Source organism: Pelophylax lessonae (assembly GCF_965119305.1).
Source record: "Pelophylax lessonae genome assembly, chromosome: 4".
Lineage (NCBI taxonomy): Eukaryota > Metazoa > Chordata > Amphibia > Anura > Ranidae > Pelophylax > Pelophylax lessonae.
Window position 1 is genome coordinate 135,400,702 of NC_138771.1, and position 25,022 is coordinate 135,425,723.

General features: G+C 45.0%; 1 protein-coding gene across 5 annotated transcripts in view; it reads right to left on the minus strand.

Annotated features, from left to right (window-relative positions):
* The window catches only part of VPS13C (vacuolar protein sorting 13 homolog C), a 555,353-nt gene that overhangs the window by 438,605 nt on the left and 91,726 nt on the right, over positions 1 to 25,022 (minus strand). For all 5 annotated transcript variants that reach the window (XM_082257056.1, XM_082257055.1, XM_082257057.1 and 2 more), the window contains one exon: positions 5,254 to 5,299. In XM_082257056.1, the coding sequence (XP_082113182.1) occupies positions 5,254 to 5,299 (46 nt within the window). The remainder of the gene's footprint in view (positions 1 to 5,253; positions 5,300 to 25,022) is intronic.

Consider the following 25,022-nt stretch of genomic DNA (forward strand, 5'->3'; position numbering starts at 1 on the left):
AAGTGAATCCGTCTTGTGAAACGAGTCTGTCGTTTTCAAGTATACCCTGATCGCCCGGACCACATCCAAGGAGTGTAAAGCAAACTCCCGAGGATGACTGGGCTTAGGACACAGGGAAGGTAATACAATTTCTTCATTCAGATGAAATTCTGAAACCACTTTTGGTAGGAAGGATGGGTTCGGACGAAGAACCACCTTATCTCTATGAACCACCAGATATGGGGAACGACAAGATAAAGCGGCCAGTTCTGACACCCTGCGTGCAGAAGTAATAGCCACCAAGAAGGCCACCTTCTGGGACAACGTAGGTAGAGGAATCTCCCTAATATCTTCAAAGGGAGGTTTCTGAAGAACCGACAATACTAAATTAAGATCCCAGGGTGGTAACGGCGCACGCACTGGCGGAGCCAGATGTCGCACCCCCTGGATAAAATTCCGCACCAAGGAATGAGTAGCCAAAGGCTTCTGAAAAAAGATAGCTAATGCTGAGACCTGACCCTTGATAGTACTCAAGGCCAGTTTCTGCTCAACCCCTTGTTGCAGAAAAGCTAATATTCGACTAACCGAATAAGACCGTGGGCGGAACCCCAACGGTTCACACCATGCAATGTAGGACTTCCATGTGCGATGATAAATCTTTCTGGAAGTCGCTTTCCTTGCTTTAACTAGAGTAGGAATAACTGAAGCTGACAATCCTTTGTCCTTCAGCACCTGGGTCTCAATAGCCAGGCCGTTAAAGCCAGCGATCGTAAAGCAGGATGGAAGATCGGTCCCTGAGACAGTAGGTCCTCCCTGAGAGGAAGTCTTCACGGGACGTCCGCCACCAGTCTGACCACGTCGGCGTACCAAGCTCGGCGAGGCCAGTCCGGAGCTACCAGGATTACTGGAATTCTTTCCTCCTCTATCCTGCGAGGAAGTCTTGGCAGTAACCCGAGAGGAGGGAAGGCATACATTAGCTGGTATTGCCCCCACGGGGCGATCAGTGCGTCTGCGGTCTCTGCTAGAGGATCGCGGGAGCGAGCCACGAATCTCTGTACTTTCCTGTTGAATCGTGATGCCAACAGATCCACATCCGGGGTGCCCCAACGTAGGCACAACTGGTGGAAAACTTCTGGATGGAGGGACCATTCCCCCTGATCCAGAGTCTGACGGCTGAGATAATCTGCCTGCCAATTCTCCACCCCCGTAATGAACACCGCAGAGATAGCTGGAACAAATCGTTCTGCCCAGCGAAGAATGCAAACCACTTCTTTGGCCGCTCGGACACTCTTGGTGCCCCCCTGGTGATTGACATAAGCCACGGCCGTGGCGTTGTCCGACTGGATCCGAACCGGGCTGCCCTGGAGCTGCTCGGTCCAATGAATCAGACAAAGTCTGATCGCTCTCAGTTCCAATACATTTATCGGCAACCTGGGTTCTTCCAGGGACCAAAGTCCCTGGACAGATAACTGACCGAGAATTCCTCCCCATCTGCATAGACTGGCATCCGTGGTCACTATCGTCCAATATATGGGCAGAAATGACTTTCCCTGGCTGAGCATCGGAGACCGAAGCCACCAGACCAAAGACTCTCTGGTCTGTTTGCTCAATCGGATCCGATTGTCCAGGGATTCCGGATTCCGATTCCATCTGAGAAGAATCTCTTGCTGAAGAATTCGGGTATGGGACTGGGCAAATGGGACTGCTTCGAAGGAAGCCACCATCAACCCCAGAACCCTCATGCAAGTTCGAAGAGAAGACCAGCTGTTGGATAGTAACAACTGGACTGCTGATTGAATCTTCCGGAGTTTCCCTACCGGAAGGAAAACTCTTGACCTGACTGTGTCTAGAATTAGACCCAGATATTCGAGCCTCTGGGTGGGAACCAGAAAAGACTTTTGCTGGTTCACCAGCCACCCGAATTCCTGTAAAGAAATTATAGTAATATAGTACTATATTCTGTAGTAGGGTCTGAGGAGACTCTGCATGAAGCAGGAGATCGTCTAGGTAACTTAGAATCGATATGCCTCTTTGGCGCAGTAGTGCCAACATTGGGGCCAACACCTTCGTGAAGACCCGAGGAGCCGTGGCGAGACCGAAAGGTAACGCCACAAACTGATAGTGGTTCTCTTCTACGGAAAAGCGTAGAAACCGCTGATGTCCTGCGAAAATGGGAATGTGGAGATAGGCGTCCTTGATGTCTATGGACGCTAGGACATCCCCTGGATGCAGGAAGGCTGCTACTGTGCGAATGGATTCCATCTTGAATTTCCTTATGTTGAGAAAGGAATTGAGTGCCCTTAAGTCCAGAATTGGACGCACTTTGCCCTCTTTCCTGGGTATTGTAAATAGGTTTGAATAAAACCCTTGAAAACGTTCTGTCCAAGGAACGTGGACTACCACTCCTTGTTGTAGTAAATCCGTGACTGCTCTCCGCAGATCTTCTAAACGATCCGGGGATAGTCGGATATTGGAAGGGAAGAATCGCGCCGGTGGGAGAGATCGAAACTCGATCTTGTACCCTGAACTTATGACTTCGCAAACCCACTTGTCCGGGATTCTGGAAAGCCATGGATCCGGGAACCGGCGAAGACGTCCCCCCACCCCAATTATGGGTGGGGGCGCACCTTCAGGCTTTGGACGATTTATCTTCAGGTCTGGAGGGGGCGGGCTTTTGCTTGCCCGACCAACGTCCCCTGAAGCCTCCTGAAGGAGCATTGGAGGACTTAATTTTTTCACCCGCGGGACGAAAAAACTTTTTGTGAGCAGAGAAAGAAGGCCCTCGTCTTTGACGAGTTCCTTTACCCTTAACATTTTGCGGTAAAAAGGTGCTCTTTCCACCCGTGAGATCCTTAATGATCTCATCTAAGTTGGCTCCAAATAGACGTTCTCCTGAAAAGGGGATATTAGCCAATGCTTTTTTGGAACCTTGGTCGGCTAACCAACCTTTTATCCACAGTGTACGCCTGAGAACCACTGCTGAAACTGATGCTCGCGCCAATAATGGAGTGGCGTCTAACGCCGCATCACACACAAACTGTAACCCCTGTATCATTTGTTCCAACAAATCTGATACCGCCTGAGGGACCTCTTCTAAGTCCCGGCGTAACCACTTGGTCCATTCAGTTACAGTCTGCGAAACCAGACCAATAGCAATTATTGGTCTGAAAGCTGATCCAATCAAGGAAAACTTGGTGCGAGACATAGCTTCTATCTTGCGATCCACTGGATCTTTAAAAGACGGAGCGTCTTCTAAAGGAATAACCGTGGCTTTATTCAATCTAGCAATTGGTGAATCCACCACAGGTGGTTCTGTCCATTTCTTAATGAGGGTTTCCTCAAACGGATAACGCCTGTTAATGCGTTTAGAAATAGCAGAAGTGCGTTTTGGCAGACTCCATTCTTCTTTGATTGGATTGCCAAAACATTTGGGCAATGGAAAAACCTTCGCCACTTTCATGCGTTTTTTAGTCCCAAAAGGGATTTCAGTTTCAGCTATTTCCGACGGAATACCCTGTAATCTTAAGGTTTCTTGAACAGATACAATGAGTGCGTTTACCAACGCTTCCTCTCGGGCTATGGCTGATGCCGAAACATCCTCCTCACTGTCTGAAGAGACAGTACCCGAGACACCAATCCCAGATGAAGTACCTGCAACTGCAGAAATAGGCTCAGAGTCTGAATCCGAAGTTTCAGATAATAAGGGGTTAGGCGGGGGTCGCTTTCTTGCGCCCTGTCCCTGACAAGCCACTTCCACCCGGGACACAAAAGTTTCCATAATAGCTGACAATGATTCAACCGTCAGTGGGGTGCTGGAGGATCCTGCAGACACCTCGAGGGGATCCGGTGGAGATACATGAGTGGCAGGGTCCATGTTAATTCAGGACACCTCTGCCAGAAAAAACAACTTTTTTTTTTTTTTTTTAAATCAAAAAAATACCTCTTTTTTTTTTTTTTTTTTATGTGTCTCCCCCTAACGCAATAGCGCCCCTCAGAGTACCTGCTTCTCGATCCCCACAGAGAGAGAGAGGGACCCCCAAGGCTCACCACCCGATGCAGAGAAGTTTCCAACCAACTGCAGTCAGCGTCTGTCTTTTACAGACTGGAAAGAGCTGTGTTTGTTTTCCCGGGTAGAAGGACGTGGCTCCGCCCCCTGTGTACGCCTTCCGGCGTTCCCAGCTCTCCACGAGGTAGCTGGGCTCATCAAACATGGCCGCCCCCATACAGGAGACAATAGACTCCAAAAACATGGCGGCCGGCGTGACCTGAGGACATACATGCACCTGGTCTACGGCAAAATGGCGGAGGACCGCCGAAATAGTTTTTCCCAGCACATCCACCTGCATCTCTGCTAAGTGGCGGTTTATCGATCTGCAGAAGGTACACTACAATTAAGGTAGGATTATACCTCCTATGTCTGCTGTAATACTACAGTCTGCTGGGTAGAGTGTTAGCTCTCAAACCAAGTCCACTTCCCACCAAACACATACTGTATTTACAAGGGGGACTTTTAGTGTCAGATATATACTGACCATGTATGGAGGGGCCCATAATTCATACTGCCTCATAACGAGGAAAAAAAGGGAACGTTTACTCACCATACCGAACCGACAGGCACCCTCTCTTCACAATACCCTCTCCACCGGGGTGGGGGGTTGTGGACCACTCCGGACGCCTCGACTCTCTGGTTCCTGGCGTCCAAGCGAGACTTTTAACTCGCAAGGTCAGTCCCTCCAATGGGACTCCGTCGCGGCCGACCCAGCGCGGAGCTCTGGTCTGCACGCGCTCGTAGGCAGAAACCGGGGTGACCACTGGATCTCAACATCCAGCCCGTCGCCCGGCCCCGCATACTTACTTGAATGTGTCGCGGCCGACCAAGCGCAATGCAATGGTCTGCGCGCGCTCGTAGGCCGGCTGGGGTGACCACTAGTGTCGCCCAGTCCGGCGTATTTGCTTGAAGATCTCACAGGAAAAAAACACTGGAGAAAACTGCCTAAAAAATATTTTTTCTAAGAAAAAATCTTGCCAGGACCCAAAAGATCCCAGCAAGGAACTTCGGTCCTTACTCCTGACTAGACAGAAAAAAACTGATGCCTTGTAGCAGAGAGAGGGAGGATATACCCTCAGGGACTGCCCCTAAGGTGGAGCCAGAACGTTTTTTCTTTCTGCCTAGTCCTGCTCCTGCGGAGACAACATAATCCAGTTCTTGTGAATCAAGAAGACTACGTCTGTCAATGAGCGACAGAGAAATTACAATTTGTAAATGTTACTTACTGTACTGATGAGAGTTTGTGGGTATGACACCGGATTTCAATTCAGCCTGAAAAATAAGCACATAACTCATAGTGTGTTCAACATAACAGTTTTATTTAAGTTTAGCAAAAATAGATCACATACCGTATTAGCCTTTGTTTAAAGTAAAACAATGTTTGGCAAACATTTATACAGGTAATAAATATACCAATGCGCCAGACATAAGCAGGTTTCCTGGACCAATGCCAAAGATACCTGAATGAGATGTACCAAATACAGGTGCATCTCATAAAATTAGAATATCATCAAAAATGTCAATTTATTTCAGTAATTCAATTTAAAAAGTGAAACTCATATCTTATATAGATGCATTACACGCAGAGAGATATATTTCAAGCATGTCTTTCTTTTAATTTTGAGAATTATAGCTTACAGCTAGTGAAAACCCAAAAAGGTTATATCTCAGAAAATTAGAATATTACATAAGACCAAAAAAAAAAAAAAAAAACAAGATTTTAAATATAGAAATGTTAGCTTACTGAAAAGTATGTCCATGTACAGTATTAAATGCACTCAATACTTGGTTTGGGCTCCTTTTGCAATAATTACTGCATCAGTGCGGCGTGGCATGGAGGAGATCACCTGTGGCACTGCTGAGGTGTTTTGGAAGCCTAGGTTTCTTTGATTGTGGCTTTCAGCTCATCTACATTGTTGGGTCTGGTGGCTCTCATCTTCCTCTTGACAATATCCCACAGATTCTCTATGGGGTTTAGGTCAGGAGATTTTGCTAGCCAATCAAGCACAGTGATACCATTATCATTAAAGGAGATGTTCAGCCAAAGCTCGTTTGGCTGTACATCTCTTATGGATCACAGGAGTGCAGTTCGTTCTGCATTTCTGTGCCCCGTTTTCAGCAAAGAGCGGGCTGAAGTCCGCTCTCTGCTGACGTCATAGAAGACTGCATCGGACCGATGCTGCATCTACCTAGGTAAGTATGAAAAGGGGGGGTGGAATATCCCATACATCTCTTTTAAACTAGGTATCTGTAATTTTGGCAGTGTGGGCAGGTGTCAAGACCTCCTGGAAAATGAAATCAGCATCTACATAAAGCTGGTCAGGAGAGGGAAGCCTGAAGTGTTCTAGAATTTCCTGATAGAGGGCTGCGCTGACTTTGGACCTGATAAAACACAGTGGACCAACACCAGCAGATGACATGGCTCCTCAAATCATCACTGACTGGAAACTTCACAATGGACCTCATGAAACTTGGATTCTGTGCCTCTCCACTCTTCCTCCAGACTCTGGGGCCTTTCCAAATGAAATGCGACATTTTCCAGTCTATAAAGATTTGGGGAGCCATGTCATCTGCTGGTGTTGGTCCACTGTGTTTTATCCAAAGTCAGCGTAGCCCTCTACCAGGAAATTCTAGAGCACTCCATGCTTCCCTCTGCTGACCAGCTTTATGGAGATGCTGATTTCATTTTCCAGCAGGACTTGCCACCTGCCCACACTGCCAGAAGTACCAATACCTGGTTTAATGATCATGGTATCACCGTGTTTGATTGGCCAACAAACTGGCCTGACCTAAACCCCATAGAGAATCTGTGGGGTATTGTCAAGAGGAAGATGAGAGACACCAGACCCAACAATGCAGATGAGCTGAAAGCCACTATCAAAGAAACCTGGGCTTCCATAACACCTCAGCAGTGCCACAGGCCGATTGCCTCCATGCCATGCCACACTGATCCAGTAATTCATGCAAAAGGAGCTCCGACCAAGTGTTGAGTGCATTCTACTGTAATTATACGTTTCAGAAAGACAACATTTCTGTATTAAAAATCTTTTTTTTTTTTTTTTTTTATTGCTCTTATGTAATATTCTTGTTTTCTGAGATACTGAACTTGGGGTTTTTACTAGCTGTAAGCCATAATCATCAAAATTAAAATAAAGAAGTGCTTGAAATATATCACTGTGTGTGTGTGTAACACATCTATATAAAATATGAGTTTCACTTTTCGAATTGAATTTACTGAAATAAAATTACCCTTTTTGACGATATTCTAAATTTATGAGATTCACCTGTATATTATGACACCCAAAGGGGAAATATTTGGCTACCATGCCTTACAGGATATTCGTCCATTGTATCTGGTAAAAACACAATGCAATAGTTGTTGAATGTATCCATCGATGGATATCAAAACATAAGAAAAACATTGATGGAATTACAAACACAATGAGGCTGATTTTCTAACCTGAGAATGTTCACATAAAGAAGAGAAGAATTATCAAATAGTGAAATGTAAATTCTTCTTTTTTCATCTGCATATGATTCAATCACTGAAGTAAAGCTATACTTTTTTGTGTGAGATTTTCAACTCCTTTAGTAAATGGCAATGTGCTGCTTTTTCATTTTAGACGCATACATACAACATGCTCCAGACCCAGTAATGGGTCAGTGCCAACAGGAAATTTACTGGATAAACACATTTTCACATATCTGACGCAAGTTCCACCAGAGTAAATAAATACTGGCACCAGCACGGAAAACAGACAAGCTTTATAGGAAACAACAGGAAGACCACACATTACTATTTATTAAGAATCTAATACAGTTATCAAGATCAGCTAGCAATTCCAGGTACAGTCTTCTTGGAAATTCCTGATAATACTACCGGTAGTAAGAACAAAACATAATTATTGACATTTGTATGAACAAACTTTTCACATGTAATCTACAGGTAAGAATTTAAGCCTTCAAGCTCAACAATATAATCTGTCTATTCTGTTTAAAGTGATTGTAAAGCTTTATTTATTTTTTTTTCAATAAAATAATAAAAATGTTATACTTACCTGCAGAGTGGCCGCATCCTACTCTTCTCGGGTCCTACTCTTCTCGGCGCTCCTTGCTGTGGGGGCACCAGAGCCGAGTGGCTGCTCTGTTTGTCCATTCACACACAGAGCTGTGGCTTGTCCCGGCCCCTCTGTCTCCTGATTGGCCCACTGGCTGTGATTGACTGCAGCAGAAGTCAATGGCCAATCAGAAGTGCAAGTCCTTGGAGAGGCAAGGCTCTCGTGGACATTGCTGGATCGAGAAGGGTGCTCAGGTAAGTATTTGGGGGGAGGGGGGGGGGGCTGCTGCACACCTTCATGCAGGGTAGAAAACCTAGTGCCTCTACAACCACTTTAACAGCAGCTACTCAGATTACTACTTTATATCCACATTACTTCCTTCTCTAAGTAACAATGAATACATCCTGACTGCCAATCAATATAACACAGGAGCAGCCCCCCCTCCACGTTTTCGAATCACGTAACTTGGTCCAGACTGAATCAGAGATACATACAGGGACAGACAATTAGGGTAAAACACACTAACTACCTTTTACACCAAATTCTGGGACTGTCACACCTGCTTCAGTGTAAGGATTTTTTTTATCATAGAAAGAAAGCACCATCAAATTATAATGACTTGGTGGCTGGAAGTGTGATTGCCATCATCCCTAGTAAGTCATAAAGAACATACTGGGATCCTCATAATAGGGGATTTTTTAGCTAATCCAAACTAGTTTGTATAAAAAAATTGAATTTTTATTGATGAAATATATTTCAGAAAAGGACAAAACAATTGAAGGATAAAAGCACAAAATATACTTGTATGGTATCAACATGGATAATAGAGAAAAAAATGTTAAAAATGAAATCAGATGGCAAAATGGTGTTCCCAAGCTGAGCTGAAAATTCCAAAAGGATAGACAGCTAGAATGTAGTCACAGCAGGAGCTTAGAACTGGATGCCAGCTGTCACTGACAGCCAGCAGGGCCAAAAAAAGCTCTGGGAAACAAACAGCTGCTGTCTTGCACCATTTTAAAACCGAGCCCATGACTCAAGTAGTTAAGCCCCGAAGCAAGTCTAGAGCTAAAGTTTGAGGCCGGGTTCACATCTGTGCGGCAGTGGTTTCCAGCCTGGGGTCCGGTGTGTTCCTGTTCACCGGTTCTGGTGCGATTCAGGTTCGAGTTTTTGCCCAAATTCGTACCTAAACTGGACCCAAAAACGCGGCCATCCCTGAAATGTGTGAACCGGCTCCATTGAGAGCCGATCACACTCGCATGTCATACGAATTAGATGCGGTGAAAACCCAGCCTAACTGCTGGAAGCACTCTGGAGCCAGAGCTAGCAAAATATGGTGCACCACCACCACTTTTAGCCAGGAGAGGAAAGTATGCATAACAAATACCTTTCAGAAATAATAACAGTTTTCCTTTCTCAATTGTGCTGTGCTTCTGCTGCAATTGAAGTTGAGGACCTAGCCTAGCACTAGGGGACTTGTCTAGCAAGAAAACTACTATATACATTTACAAACACAGTCGCAGGGAAAAAAAAGTTCTCACATACGAAGTTCAAGTTGTATTCAGCTCCTTGCTTGGAGAATAGATTTTAAATATCCCCTACAAAGCAGCAATTAGACTATAAGTGACACATTATAAATGGCCAGCCCAAGAGGACTGCACAGTGCTCTCCACCTCATATGTATCAAGCATCAGGAGCAGTGATATGTTGTGATCAGGTAGAAAAACACAGGAAATTGCAAAAACAATGGTGTTAACCTGCTGGCTGATTTTCTAATGAATGACTTATTCGGGGCCAGGGGGAGTTGTAAACATTAACAATGTGAAAGCAGTAGCGGGGGCAGCACAGAATGACCTCAGCCTTCAGTTAGTAATTTTGAATGAATGATTGTACACAGTTGGTATTTCAACTTGTATGCTCCTGTATGAGTTGAGACAACTTTTTATGTAGGAAAACTCAAAGCTTCAAATAATAGAGATTTTAAGAACACTGCCAATTACTTTCCTTGCCCAATTTTATTAAAACAAAGTTCAATTAACTTCCAGGAAAACCAACGAGTTTCCTCGCATGGGATTTTCAGCATTTGCATCCAAAGAAATACACATTCAGCCTCCAGGCTTATATAACTCGAGAGAGAGACACACACACACATACTATACATACTGTATACGGTATATATATTTTACGATTTGTATAAAACCTTCAGGCCTCATGCACACTGGACATTTTTTACAGCTGATGTTTTTGGCACCAGATGTTTTTTTCTGCAGCCAGTAAACTCCCTAGCATGTTATCCTATCTGTCCATGCACACACAGGCTGTTAGCAGCAGTTTTTGACAGGGGTGGCTGGAAAAAAACCCAAAGCTAGTGGGTTTTGAGAGGAGTTTTTCAGCTGTAAAAAAATGCAGATAAAAGCTTAAAAACTCTGAAAATGCCAAAAACCGCGGCTATTCTGCGTATATCAACGTTTTTGAGCCATAAGCTTTTGAGGGAGTATAGTTTTGCTAAAAAAAAAAAAAAGGCTACTGCAAAAATAACTGAAAAACTCCTTCTACAGGTTTCTACTGACATTTTGATAATGTCCAGTGTTCATGAGGCCTTAATTTTAACAGTACACACCTGCTGGTCATTAGTAATACAGACTGTCATGCTTCACCTAAACACCTTGCAGCCATAAGGGCTCTTTCACACAGTATGTCCGTCGGGCGGACTCCGTTTTTCTCAGCGGGGGATCGATCCGCTGATCCCCCTCTGAGCAGGAGAATGACAGCTGTTCTCCACACTGTGTGCGGATATACAGCTGTCAGAGCCCCATACATCTCTATGGGGGAATCGGATGGGAAAGGACCATTGGTCCGTTCTCATCCGATCCCATCCAATCCGCTGGACGGATGGCAAATAGGGTTTCCATCCGTCCAGATTTGACGGATCGGATGTCAGCGGACATGTCTCCGCTGACATCCGATGCCCCATAGGGATGCAAGGGGGGTCCGTTCTGATCCGCTAAAAAAACGTACAGGCGGATCTTAACGGTCCGCCTGTGTGAAAGAGCCCTAAGGAGTGTTAAGAGAGACATCTCAACATTTTAGTCAGTGCTGGACTAGAGGGGCTGCAGTTTGTCTCACTATTCTTCTGTCTGTCACCTGCAATTGATCTACTGGTTTTGGACCATTTTTCTCTAGTCTTTCTCTACCTTTAATTATTTGACTATGGCCGGAAGCTAAGGAGTTTAGGTCTCACTGTACCTGGGCTCTTAGTTCAAAAGTCAATGTATGCACAAAAATACAGACAGATTGACATGTCCAAACACAGATACACAATTTATCGTCCGATTAAATATTATCTTCCTCACTGGGCAGATGACTACTTGCTTTAAAAGAAACAGAACTAAAGTACATATAGATCCATTATGCGAAGTTTCTAAGATACATATGAAAACAGGTGCCTTTTATTACAGGTTGATAAGGGTAGCCTGACATTATATCATGCAGGAGTTATTATGCTGACAGAAGGCAGACAGGTATTACAATAACTTGCACAGCAATATGGCAGATTGTGCTCAGGAGGAATAAAGTAGTTGCATTTTTAGGGGCAGCCCAACATCACATTCTACTGAGATAAGATGCTGGTACACATGACTTCAAATAAGCTCCTCTGAAGGAAACAAACTATATTTTTTACTAAATGTCCCAAAAGTATTTCAGAATTGTACAACCCAATTCCAAAAAAGTTGGGACACTGTTCAAATTGTGAGTAATAAAGGAATGGACTAATTTACAAATCTCATAAACTTCTATTTTATTCACAAGCTAATATAGATAACATATCAAATGTTGAAAGTGAGACATTTTGAAATGTCATGCCAAACATTGGCTCGTTTTGGATTTCATGAGAGCTACACATTCCAAAAAAGTTGGGACAGGTAGCAATAAGAGGCCAGAAAAGTTAAATGTACATATAATGAACAGCTGAAGGACCAATTTGCAACTTATTAGGTCAATTGGAAACATGATTGGGTATAAAAAGAGCCTCTTGGAGTGGCAGTGTCTCTCAGAAGTCAAGATGGGCAGAGGATCACCAATTCCCCGAATGCTGCGGCGAAAAATAGTGGAGCAATATCAGAAAGAAGTTTCTCAGAGAAAAATTGCAGAGTTTGAAGTTATCATCATCTATAGTGCATAATATCATCCAAAGATTCAGAGAATCTGGAGCAATCTCTGTGCGTAAGGATCAAGGCTGGAAAAACCATACTGGATGCCCGTGATCTTCGGGCCCTTAAACGGCACTGCATCACATACAGGAATGCTACTGTAATGGAAATCACAACATGGGCTCAGGAATACTTCCAGAAAACATTGAGGGTGAACACAATCCACCGTGACATTCACCGCTGCCGGCTAAAAATCTATAGGCCAAAAAAGAAGCCACGTCTAAACATGATCATAGAAGCGCAGGCGTTTTCTCTGGGCTAAGGCTCATTTAAAATGGACTGTGGCAAAGTGGAAAACTGTTCTGTGGTCAGAGTCAGACGAATCAAAATTTGAAGTTCTTTTTGGAAAACTGGTACGCCATGTCATCCAGACTTAAGAGGACAAGGACAACCCAAGTTGTTATCAGCGCTCAGTTCAGAAGCCTGCATCTCTGAGGGTATGGGGTTGCATGAGTGCGTGTGGCATGGGCAGCTTACACATCTGGAAAGGCCCATCAATTCTGAAAGGTATATGCGAAGTTCTAGAACAACATATGCTCCCATCTAGACGTCGTCTCTTTCAGGGAAGACCTTGCATTTTCCAACATGACAATGCCAGACCACATACTGGATCAATTACAACATCATGGCTGCGTAGAAGAAGGATCCGGGTACTGAAATGGCCAGCCTGCAGTCACCCATAGAAAACATTTGGTGCATCATAAAGAGGAATATGCGACAAAGACAACCTAAGACAGTTGAGCAACTAGAAGCCTGTATTAGACAAGAATGGGACAACATTCCTATTCCTAAACTTGAGCAACTTGTCTCCTCAGTCCCCCGACATTTGCAGACTCATAAAAAGAAGAGAGGATGCCACACAGTGGTAAACATGGCCTTGTCCCAACTTTTTTGAGATGTGTGTTGATGCCATGAAATTTAAAATCAACTTATTTTTCCCTTAAAATTATACATTTTCTCAGTTTAAACATTTCATATGTCATCTACGCTGTATTCTGAACAAAATATTAAAATTTGAAACTTCCACATCATTGCATTCTGTTTTTATTCACAATTTGTACAGTGTCCCAACTTTTTTTGGAATCGGGCTTGTACACAACTGGTGAAGACTCAATAATGAACAGTAACTTAAGTGTCCGCATCCACATTTAACAAAAAGACAGCATGGGATTTCAATGGATTAGCATCGTTGTCGGAGTTTGAATCGCTCCAATGACACTTTCTACTGTACAGGGAGTTAGAATATTCCCCTTTTTACTCAGATTTCTTAGCACAGTCCAAAACATAGTGGTTTTTTACAACTAAGTTGGCCCAAGTATGTGTATTAAAGGTCTCTACTCGCATTAACTGTGAGCTACTTTGGCAGGAAGCAACTGATGTAAATGGTTCTATATACTCGTACTATGAAATATGTTGGCACTACATAAATATGAGAAATACATAATGTACACAATCTAGCTGAACGAGAGAAACACTCTGTTGAACATACAGAAATGTGTTCATCTTCACTTCATGATAGACAACGAAGGCAAAAGCAACAGACAGACATGCCACACTGACAAGTCCTTGCCTTGGAAAAATATTCATACCCCTTGAAATTTTCCACATTTTGTCATGTTACAACCAAAAACGTAAAACTGGATTTGTGTCTTACCGTAAAATCCTTTTCTCGGAGGTTCACTGACAGACATAGCTTCAAATCTTCAGACCATTAGGATGTCCCAAAGCAGTGCAACATGAGGGGTGGGAAAAACACTGCAAACACAGAATTCCCAACAAAGCGAAACAAAGCCAACCAGGTAACAGGAGCTCTACTAGGAACAACTGGAGCTCACCACCCGAAAAAATTCTCACCCTCAAGAAGCGGAAGCTTCCGCAACTGCAGCCTACAAAACTTTGCGGCCAAACGCTGTATCCGAAGATGCAAGTACATCCACCTTATAAAATTTTGTGAATGTGTGTACAGACGACCAAGTAGCTGCCTTGCACACCTGAAACACTGACCCATGACGGAAGGCCCAGGAGGCAGTAAGCGCCCTGGTAGGATGTGCTTTACCAGGGCAAGGAGGAACCTGACCCTTAATGGAGTAGGCCTGCACCACTGTCTGCCTGATGCACTTGGAAATGGTCGCAGAAGATGCGGCCTGCCCCTTACAAGGTCCATCCGTAAGAACAAACAATCGGATTTCCTAATCGTTTAAGTCACCGCCAGATAAATCCGAATCACTCTTACCACATCTAAGGAATGTAAGGCAATTTCCTTAGGATGTTTAGGCTTAGGACATAAGGACGGTAGAACAATGTCTTCATTCTATTGAAACCCCAAGACAACCTTAGGAAGGAACGCCTGACAGGGTCGTAACACCACTTTGTCCCAATGAATCACCAAGTGGGATGACCAACAGGACAACGCAGCCAACTGACATGCGACGTGCAGAAGTAATAGCTACGAAGAAAGCCACCTTATGTGAAAGAGTGATCAGAGGAATTTCTCAAATATTTTCAAGGGAGGCCTTTGAAGCATCGACAGAACCAAATTGAAATCCCACGGAGGTACCAGGGATCGCACCAGAGGAGCCAGATGGCGAACTCCCTGCACAAAAAAGGGTGAACCCAGGACTTCGCTGCCAATGGCCTTTGGAAAAAATAGCCAAGGCGGAAATTTGGCCCTTGATGGTGCCCAGAGCCAAACGTTGATCTACACCCAATTGTAGAAACTCCAACACAGCGAGACACAGAAAAGGAGCGGGGAAAACCCCCCCGTGACTCACACAAAGTAATGTACACCTTCCAAACTCGACAGCCCTCTGTCTTTCAGCACGTGGCTTTCAATAGACACGCCGTTAAAGCGAGCGACCGTAAAGCAGGATGGAAGAGTGGTCCCTGAGACAGAAAATCTTCCCGAGAGGAATTTTCCAAGGGACATCTGCTACCAGCCTTACCAGGCCTGCGTACCAGGACTGGTGAGGCCAGTCTGGTGCCAACAGAATTCCTTCTACCTCGATTCTGCATAGCAGTCTCAACAGAAGTTGAATTGGAGGAAATGCGTAAATCAGACGATACTAACCCCAAGGGGCCACCAGAGCATCTGCGGCGTCGGCCAGAGGATCCCGAGACCTTGACACGAACCTCTGCATCTTTCTGTTGAGACGTGAATCCAGCAGATCCACATCCGGGGTCCCCCACTGAAGACACAGTTGATAGAAAACCTCTGGGTGAAGAGACCATTCTTCCGGATCCAAGGTTCTCCCGACTGAGATAGTCTGCTTGCCAATTCTCTACCCCCGGAATGTGCACAGCAGAGAGGGCCGGAAAACATATTGTTCTTCCGACCTCAAGATGCCGGCCACTTTCCAGGCCTCGATGATTGACATACGCCACAGCCATAGCATTGTCAGATTGTATCCGCACAGGGATACTATCCCCCCCCCCCCTGCAGACAGACTGACTATCTGTCCACTGAGACAGAAAGTCTGATCGCCCAATTTTCCAGGATGTTGATCGGCGACCTGGAGTTCTCCCGAGTCCAGACATCTTGGGCCGAACACACTCCCAAGACACCTCCCCATCTGGACAGACCGGCATCCGTGGTGATTACAGTCCAATACAGGGGAAGAAAAGATTTTCCTAGACGTAGGGCCCGGGAGCAGAGCCACATTAGGAGAGACTCCCTCGAACCCCGAATCAACAATCAGAATGTCCAATGACAGTGGATCCTTGTTCCATTTGCTCAGAATCTCCATTTGCAAAGGTCTGGTGTGGAAATGCGCAAACGGAACTGCTTCGAAGGTGGAGACCATCAGACCCAGCACTTGCATGCAAGTCCTGAGTGACAAATCGATGGTTGGATAACAAGAGCCTAACAGCCTCCTGTAGCTGCAGAAGTTTTGTCTGAGGAAGAAACACCCGGGCTGACGCTGAGTCCAGCGTTAGACCCTAGTAGTCCAGCTTTGTGGACAGAGACCGTGCCAATTTCTGAAAATTCAGTGTCCACCCCAACTCCTACAGAGTTCGCACAGTAACGTCAAAGTCTGCTTCTAGAGCAGAGGAAGACTCTGCATGCAGAAGCAGATCGTCCAGGTAACCCAGTACTGCGATCACCTTCTGCCGTAACAAGGTCAACACTGGGGCCAAAACCTTTGTGAACACTTGAGGAGCTGAAACGAGACCGAAGGGTAATGCCCCAAATTGAAAGAGCTCCTCGCCAAAGGCAAAACGAAGAAAACGCTGATGCCCGACATATATTGGAATATGAAGGTAAGCGTACTTGAGATCGATAGAAGCCATCAGATCTCCTTGATGAAGGAAAGCTACTACTGTGCGGACGGACTCCATCTGAAATTTCTGAACCCGCACAAAGTGGTTCAGAGCCTTGAGATCCAAGATCGGATGAACCTTGCCTTCCTTCCTGGGAACTGTGAACAGATTTGAATTAAAACCTTGGAAACACTCCGACTCTGGAACTGGCACAATAACTCCTTGTGCTAACAGGTCCTGCACTGTTCCGTAGAGGCCCTGTAGCCACTCTGGAGACAGGCAAAAGTTGTAAGGAAGGGAGGCAAGGACCGAAACGCAATCTTGTAACCGAACCGAATCAGTTTGTGGACCTATTTGTCATGAATGAACAAAGTCCACGGAACCGGAAAGAAGCGAAGACATCCCCCACCCCAGATGCGGGTGAGGGCGCCCCGTCAGGCTGGGGAAGGCATGTCTGCGGAAACCAAAAGGGCCCGTTTTGGACTTACCACCCGTAACTTTGGAGCCTCCCGCAAAGTTACGGGTGGATCTCGAGCCCTTTTCCTGCAATCCAGATGGACGAAGGGGCCGCTTTTGAGACGAACAGAAGGGGCCCCATCTTATGGCGAGGTTTCTTGCCCTTAGCAGCCTGTAGAAGCAAAGTACTCTTGCCTCCTCGTAATAATACCTTAATAGTACCCTTAATAATCTCTTCCATAAAGGCAGCGAACAAACGGTCACCTACAAAAGGAAGATCAGTCAGCATCTTTTAAGAAGCCTGGTCAGCCGACCAGTACTTCAACCAGATCATGCAGCGAAGGATCACCGCCGTTACTGAAACCCTGCCGGCCAAAGGGGCCGCATCCAGGGATGCATCACAAATATACAGTAACCCTTGGATCAACTGATCCGACCAGCTCAGAAGAATGTTGATTCCCCTCCAAAACCTGGCGCAAAACCTTAGCCCATTCCATTATGGTCTGGGAAACCAAGGTGGTAGCAAATTCTGGTCTTAAAATTGAACCAGCCACAGTGAAAAGGTACCAGACCAGAGCCTCTGCTCTTTTGTCCGTGGGGTCCTTAAAAGACAGGGAATCTTCCACCAGAAAAAGTGTGGTCTTATTCAGCCTGGGAACCTGATAGTCCACCGATGGTGGAAACATCAGTTTCTTAAGAGAAGACTCCTCAAAGGGATATCTTGTAGCAAAATGCTTCCGTATTCCAACCATGCGTTTCGGGGAACCCCACTGACTAGTGACAATCTATAATCAAAATAGGCAGGAAAAGGAAAAATCTTATTCACCTTGGAAGATTTGCGGGTGCCAAATTGCACCGGTGTAGCCGACTCAGCAGTAGCCGAGTCCTCCAACTTTAAAGTTTCCCGCACTGATACAATCCGGGCCTCCACCAGCGCTTTTTCATGCGCGGCTGCAGAGGCCGGCGACTTATCCTCACAATTAGAGCACTCAGCGTGCGTGGACGACGACCCAGTGGACTGATTCTTGTCCGCGGCAGCCAAATCCACCTCAGAATCTGGGGAAGCAGAGGATACAGGTGAAGGCGAGTGGCGCTTCTTGCCAGGTCTCCTTTGCAGGGCAATATCTACTTGAGCTACTAGTGACTGCAGGGCTGCCGTCATGGCTGCAAGGGCAGACTGAGACCCAAAGGGTGCTGCAGCTTACAGGAGTGGATCAGGTGGTGAAACAAGCTCTCCAGGCTCCATGACCATAGAGGGTTAAGCAGAACCGCGCTGCTCAGCTGAGAACAAATAAAAAATAAAATGGGAGGCCCCTCCCCCCTGTGCACCACTGGGGCACTACAAGAAGCAACGCACCTGCGGAGCTATATACAGCAAGGAAGGATAGTGTACCCCCAGAGACTCACCACCCGAGCTGGAAGCACCAAAACGATCTGCCACACTGCTAGAAAGAGGAAGAGGAAACGCTGACCTGACACTAGAGGCCCCCACAGCCCCAGCACTGTCTCTGACTACAGGAAAATGGCTGCCAATGCAAAACCAAAAACATAGCCACTGAACTACAGAAACATGGCCACCGAACCGCTGCACAGGACCCTGGACCATACTGGATCACAGGGAAAAAAATTTACAGACCCCAGGAGGGAACCCCCTAGGGACCCACCCTGCAGCACCCAGGTACAGACACCCCTAAAAGGGACCGACAGCGGTACAACCCACCGCTCCTCCAGCCCAGCACCATGTAGCCCCCCCTACCCAATTTCACCCATGCCCCCAAACAGGGTCGGGGGGGCAAGGGGGAGGAAGAACACAAGGGGGCCAACCATCCTCAGGGGGGGCCCACGATTACCCCAACAATTCCGCCGGAAAGGAGGTGGGAGACACTACTCATCATACCACAGTCACCAGGCGGGCACCACTCCCAGCAGACCCCTGCACCATCTTGGAATGGGGGTGCTGCGGCCTGAGGTACGTTGCGACTCTGGCCGTGACTGCTGTTGTGACCAGTGCTATGCAACCTCGCAAGGTGTTTCACTCGTGGGTCAGCCCCCGTTCAGTGGGGTATGTCACTACCAACTTAGCACGAGCTAGTAGTTGGGTTGTGATCACAGGCCGGACTGGGAAGACCGTAAGGATCTAGAATATCCAGTGCATCACCCAGTCCTGTCCGGGTGTTGATTGTAGTTCACACAGGAACAAAATTAATTAAAAAAAAGTAAAAAAAATTTCATTTAACCACTTTCAGACTGGAGAATTTGGCTGCTCAATGACAAGGCCCTATTTTGCGATTTGGCACTGTGTGACTTTAACGGACAATTGCGCGGTCGTGCTACGCTGTACCCAAATTAAATTGACGTCCTTTTTTTCCCACAGAGCTTTCTTTTGGTGGTATTTGATCACCTGTGCGATTTTTATTTTTTGCTCTATAAACAAAAAAAGAGCGACAATTTTGAAAAAATAACAATATTTTTCACATTTTTTTTATATGAAATTCTCAAAAAAAAAAAAATGTCAACATTTAACATTTTAGGCCATTTTGTTTTCTGCTACATATTTTTGGTAAAAAAGTAAAAAAAAAAAAAAAAAAAATCGCAATAAGTGTATTTTGATTGGTTTGCACAAAAGTTATTGCGTTTACTAACTACAGGAAAGACTTATGTCATTTTTATTGTTTTTTTTACTAGTAATGGCGGCAATCTGCGATTTTTTTTGCGGGACTGCGACATTGCGGCGGACAGATCGGACCCCTAACTGACATTGACACTTTTGGGGTGTACCAGTGACATTACTACAGTAATCAGTGCTATAAATATGCACGGTTACGGTCAACATGACACTGGCAGGGAAGGGGTTAACTTCATTGGTGATCAAGGGGTTAAGTGTGACCCTAGGGGCGCAATTCTGACAAGGGGCGTGGCTTGTTAGATCATCACAGAGACATGCGATCCTATACAGCAGGATCACATAGTCATAGCCTCCGTGATGATCTAAGGGAGAATGACAGATGGCTGTGTTTACATCAGCCGTCTGTCTTTCTCCCTCAGCTGCTGGAGATCGCGAGTGGCTGGCGGCCACCGGAGCCGCCGGGCACACGCGCTGGCTCCCCAGCTGACAAGTGGGGGCGGGAGCACGCCTACGGCGGCGCGCGATCGCCCCCTAGCTCCACCCAGACTAGCGCCGTACATGTACGACGCTTTGCCTGGGAGAGCCGACCTGCCGCCGTATAACTGCAGCGGCTGGTCGGCAAGTGGTTAAATAGGAAAAAAATGCCAGAACCGCATATCCCAGCAGAGAGCCAGGTCCTTACTCCTGACTAGGCAGAAAAAACTGGGGTCCTACAGCAGGAAGTGATGGTATACCCTCTGGTATTGCCCCAAGGGCATAACCAAAAAGGTTTCCACCTAGTCCTACTCCTAGAGAGCAAGAACATAAGCCCAAGGTCTGAAGACTTTAAGCTGTGTCTGTCAAAGAACAAAAGAGAAATGTATTTTATTGGGATTTTATGTGATAGACCAACACAAAGTGGCACATAATTGTGAAGTGGAAGGAAAATGATAAATAGTTTTCAATTTTATAAATAAATATCTTAAAAAGTGTGGCGTGCATTTGTATTCAGCCCCCTTTACTCTGATACCCCCAACTAAAATCTAGTGGAACCAATTGTCTTCAGAAGTCACCTAATTACAGTTGTAAATAGAGTCCACCTGTGTGAATTAGATTTCAGTATAAATACAGCTATTCTGTGAAGCCCGCAGAGGTTTTTTAGAGAAGGTTAAAGAACAAACAGCATCATGAAGGCCAAGGAACACACCAAACAGGTCAGGGATAAAGTTGTGGAGAAGTTTAAAGCAGGGTTAGGTTATAAAAAAATCTCAAGCTTTAAATAGCTCACAGAGCACTTTTCAATAGGGATGCACCGAAATGAAATTCTTGGCCGAAGCCGAATAATAATAAAATGCTTGGCCGAAGGCCGAATACCGAACGCGGTGTTTCGCATTTTTTAACATAAAATATGCCCATTAGCGTGCCCCTTAACATAAAATATGCCCATCAGAGTGCCCCTTAACATAAAATATGCTCATCAGAGTGCCCCTTAACATAAAATATGCTCATCAGCATGTCCCTTAGCATAAAATAAGGGGCACGCTGATGGGCTCATTTTATGTTAGGGGGCACTCTGATGGGCACATTTTATGTTAGGGGGCACTCTGATGGGCACATTTTATGTCAAGGGGCACGCTGATGGGCACATTTTATGTCAGGGGGCACGCTGATGGGCACATTTTATGTCAGGGGGCACTCTGATGGGCAAAACAAAACATTTAAATCAGCATTTCTCTTAACATAAAACATGCCCATTAGCGTGCCCCTTAAAATGAAATATGCCCATCAGAATGCCCCTTAACATAAAATATGCTCATCAGCATGTCCCTTAGCATAAAATAAGGGGCACGCTGATGGCCACATTTTATGTCAAGGGGCACTTTATAGGGCACTGTGGCAACAACATATGGCAGTCTGCACACTAATGCTTGTGCAGCTGCCAGCAACTGTATTCTTCTCTCCCAAATGTGCTCAGCTGCACATCACATACCTCTATAACTGCAGCCAGAGCAAAATGCCGCGAACAGGGGGGGCGGGGCGTGGACCAAGTGTGAAGGAGCCGCCAGTCAGGAGCAGGGGGCGGGACGCGCGCGTGACGTCACACCCCCCTACGCGGCCGGACAGGACACCAGCGGGAAGGGAGCCGCGGTCAGGGCGGAAGCTACAGAGAATGCATATCAGAGGGTTACTGCAGAGGACATAATAGAGGACCGCGAGCCGCAATGAGGTGAGAGACATTATTCGGCTTAAATTATTCGGCCTTTTGATTTATTCGGCCGAACACCGAAAGTGCCATTTTCCCTATTTTCGGCCGAATAATGTTCGGCCGCCGATTATTCGGTGCATCCCTACTTTTCAATCCATCGACCAAAAATGGAAAGAATATGGCACAACTGCAAACCTACCAAGACCTGGCCATCCACCTAAACTGACAGGCCGGGCAGGGATAGCATTAATCAGGCAAGCAGCCAAGAGGCCCATGGTAACTCTGGAGGAGTTGCAGAGATCCAAAGCACAGGTGGGAGTATCTGTCCACAGGACAACTATTAGTTGTACACTCCATAGATCAGGCCTTTATAGAAGAGTGAAGAAAGCCATTGTTAAAAGTACTCCCTAAGAAGTCCCGTTTGCAGGTTGTGAGAAGCCATGTGGGGGACACAGCAAGCACGTGGAAGAAGGTGCTCTTGTCAGATGAGACCAAATTAAAAATTATGCCCTAAAAGCAAAACGCTATGTGTGGTGGAAAATGAACACTGCACATCACCCAGAAGACCACCATGCCCACCGAGAAATATGAAAACCTGCTATGGTGGGATTTGTAAAGCCCTAGAGAATTTCCCCTTTCTCCCCCTGCCTATACCTATACCCCCCCCCCCCGGGTCTCTTGCCTCTCTTTCTCTAGCTTTGTCCCACACTCTTTTCGCCCTCTCTCTCCCTCTCTTCACTCTCACCTCTTTCTCTAGCTACACACCCCCACTCCCCCAACTCTCATCCAGACTTGTGAAGGATTGTACAGTGTTTTATGTTACTTACTCCCGCACTAAAACATGTTGGAGTCTAGTCTCAACCAAAGTGTTCAACGTTTCGACAGTTGCTGATTTTAATGAAATTCTTCTGACATATCACACAGGATCCTTATGCTGCCAGAAGGAAGACAGATATTACAATAACTTGCACAGCAATATGGCAGATTGTTCTCAGGAGGAATAACGCAGTTGCAATTTTAAAGGCAGCCCAACATCACAGGTCCCTAGATTCTTTCACATGGACGAAGTGATATCATTCTTATAGATCGATCCAATTGACTTCAGTACAATTAGCCTGTTTTTTTTCCGTATTGTTTTCCGAGAACCTTTTGCTGTCAGAATACAATAAGGCAGAGGGAGGGATTCCCTCATCAACACAGTCAGTGTTTTGAGCAATTTTCTTTCCTTTAACCTGTGAACAAAGAAAAGGAAATTGCATAATGTATAGCCAGCCTTAGTCATGCTCCCATTTTTGGTGGTAATCAGCGACTTATAGTGGGACTGCGATATTGCGGTGGACAAATCGAACACTTGACACTTAACACTTTTTGAGTGCCAGTGACACTAATACAGTGATCAGTCCAAAAAAATATTCACTATCACTGTACTAATGACACTGGCAAGGAAGGGGTTAACATGGGCGATTAAAGGGTTAAATGTATGCCTAAGTTGTGCTTACTAACTGTGGGAGAGGTGCTTTTACTAGAGGAAGGCAAATATCAGCGTTCCTGCTTAGCAAAAACGCAGGATCAGTACCTTCCCCTCTGACAGAACGGCGGTCTGCCTTGTTTACATAGGCAGACTGCCATTCTTCTTTCCTGAACGACCAGGGGGTCCTGGGGGACCCGCTGTGTCCGATCACAGTGGGAGCGGGTCGCCGGCTGTGCATGCGTTCCAGACCCAGAAGTGTCAGTTCACGTACTAGGTTAGTTTTTATTTTTTGCTACATAAAACCAACAAAATCCCGAAACTTTTTTCTGTTAAAAAAAAAAAAGTTGCAAACAAATAATCTTTATTCATAAAATTTAAGCCACAATGAATATTGATACATTTAATTGGTAAAAAGAACCCAAAACAGTGTATATTATTTAGTCTGTGTGAAAGTTATTGAGTCTACAAGCTATGGTGTATATTTGAAAATTGATCAGTCCTGATGTACTACTGACGTCTCATTTCTTGAGGCCCTAAAATGCCAGGACCGTACAAATACCCCCTAAATGACCCCTTTTTGGAAAGTAGACAGTCCAATGTATTTAGTAAAAGGCATGGTGAGTTTTTTGGAGTATTACATTTTTTTTAAAAACAGTTTACTTTTTTTTTTTACACATACGGTCATCAGAGTAGTACAATGTCACAATAGTGACACTGTACTACTCTGAGTGGGAGGTGATCAGGGATTTTTTTTTTTTCCTTTAACACAGTTTTCCTTACATATATTCTTTTGATCACTAGGATTAGTCTGAACACTGTGTGACTGCGTGAGTATTGAGCACTGTGAACCACTGTGTCCGATGTGTCCAATGTGATTGTGCCGATGCGCGCCCCACTGTACATGTGTTAAACATACCAGTACATTGCTCAGCCTGCAGCTGCTGCCCACCAGCAGTAAATATACTGTGGGCAGGCAGTAAGTCTTTACATGTTGATTGTCTTAATAGTTTGTCATGTTTCAAGTTGTCAGTAAAAAAAAAAAAAAAATGCAAAGGTAAACAATAGGACAATCACGCTTCACTAATCGGACCTTATTAGAGGTTAATCAGATAAATAAATCAAAGTGTAAGAAATATGTAAATCCACTCATATAGTCCTTAGAGTAGAAGATTTTCTTAAGTTGCAGGTTTATGAACTTGCTTACTGATGAAATGGATTAACATAATATATGTATTTAATTGTTTGAGCACCTGCAATTTCTATCAGCAGTATATATTTTTTGGAAGTTTTTTTTTTTTACTTTTTTGAACATTTGCACTTTATATGAAAATATTCACTAGCATTGATTAACTTTTGATGTATTTAAGACATATACTGTAAATAAATGTTTGGATTTACATATTTCTTACACTTTATGATTTATTTGATTAACATATGATAGGGTCCAATTAGTGAAGCATGGTTGCCCTATTGATTATCATTGCAAAATTTTTAAATAATTTATAGCAAAAAAAAAAAAAAAGAAAAATGCAGCTTGTCAGTAAATTTTCTAGGTTTTGTCAGTAAAAAAGAAAAGTTGAGGGGTTGGCAACACTGATCCCTGGGCTGGTAACTGTCTGTATATTAGGAGTCAGCAGCTACATTGTGTCTGGTGAGTTTTCATTTTTTATATATTTTTTTAGAAATCATAGCTATGTGTGTTTTTAAACTTGTAGTGGGTAGCCGTTCCTATTG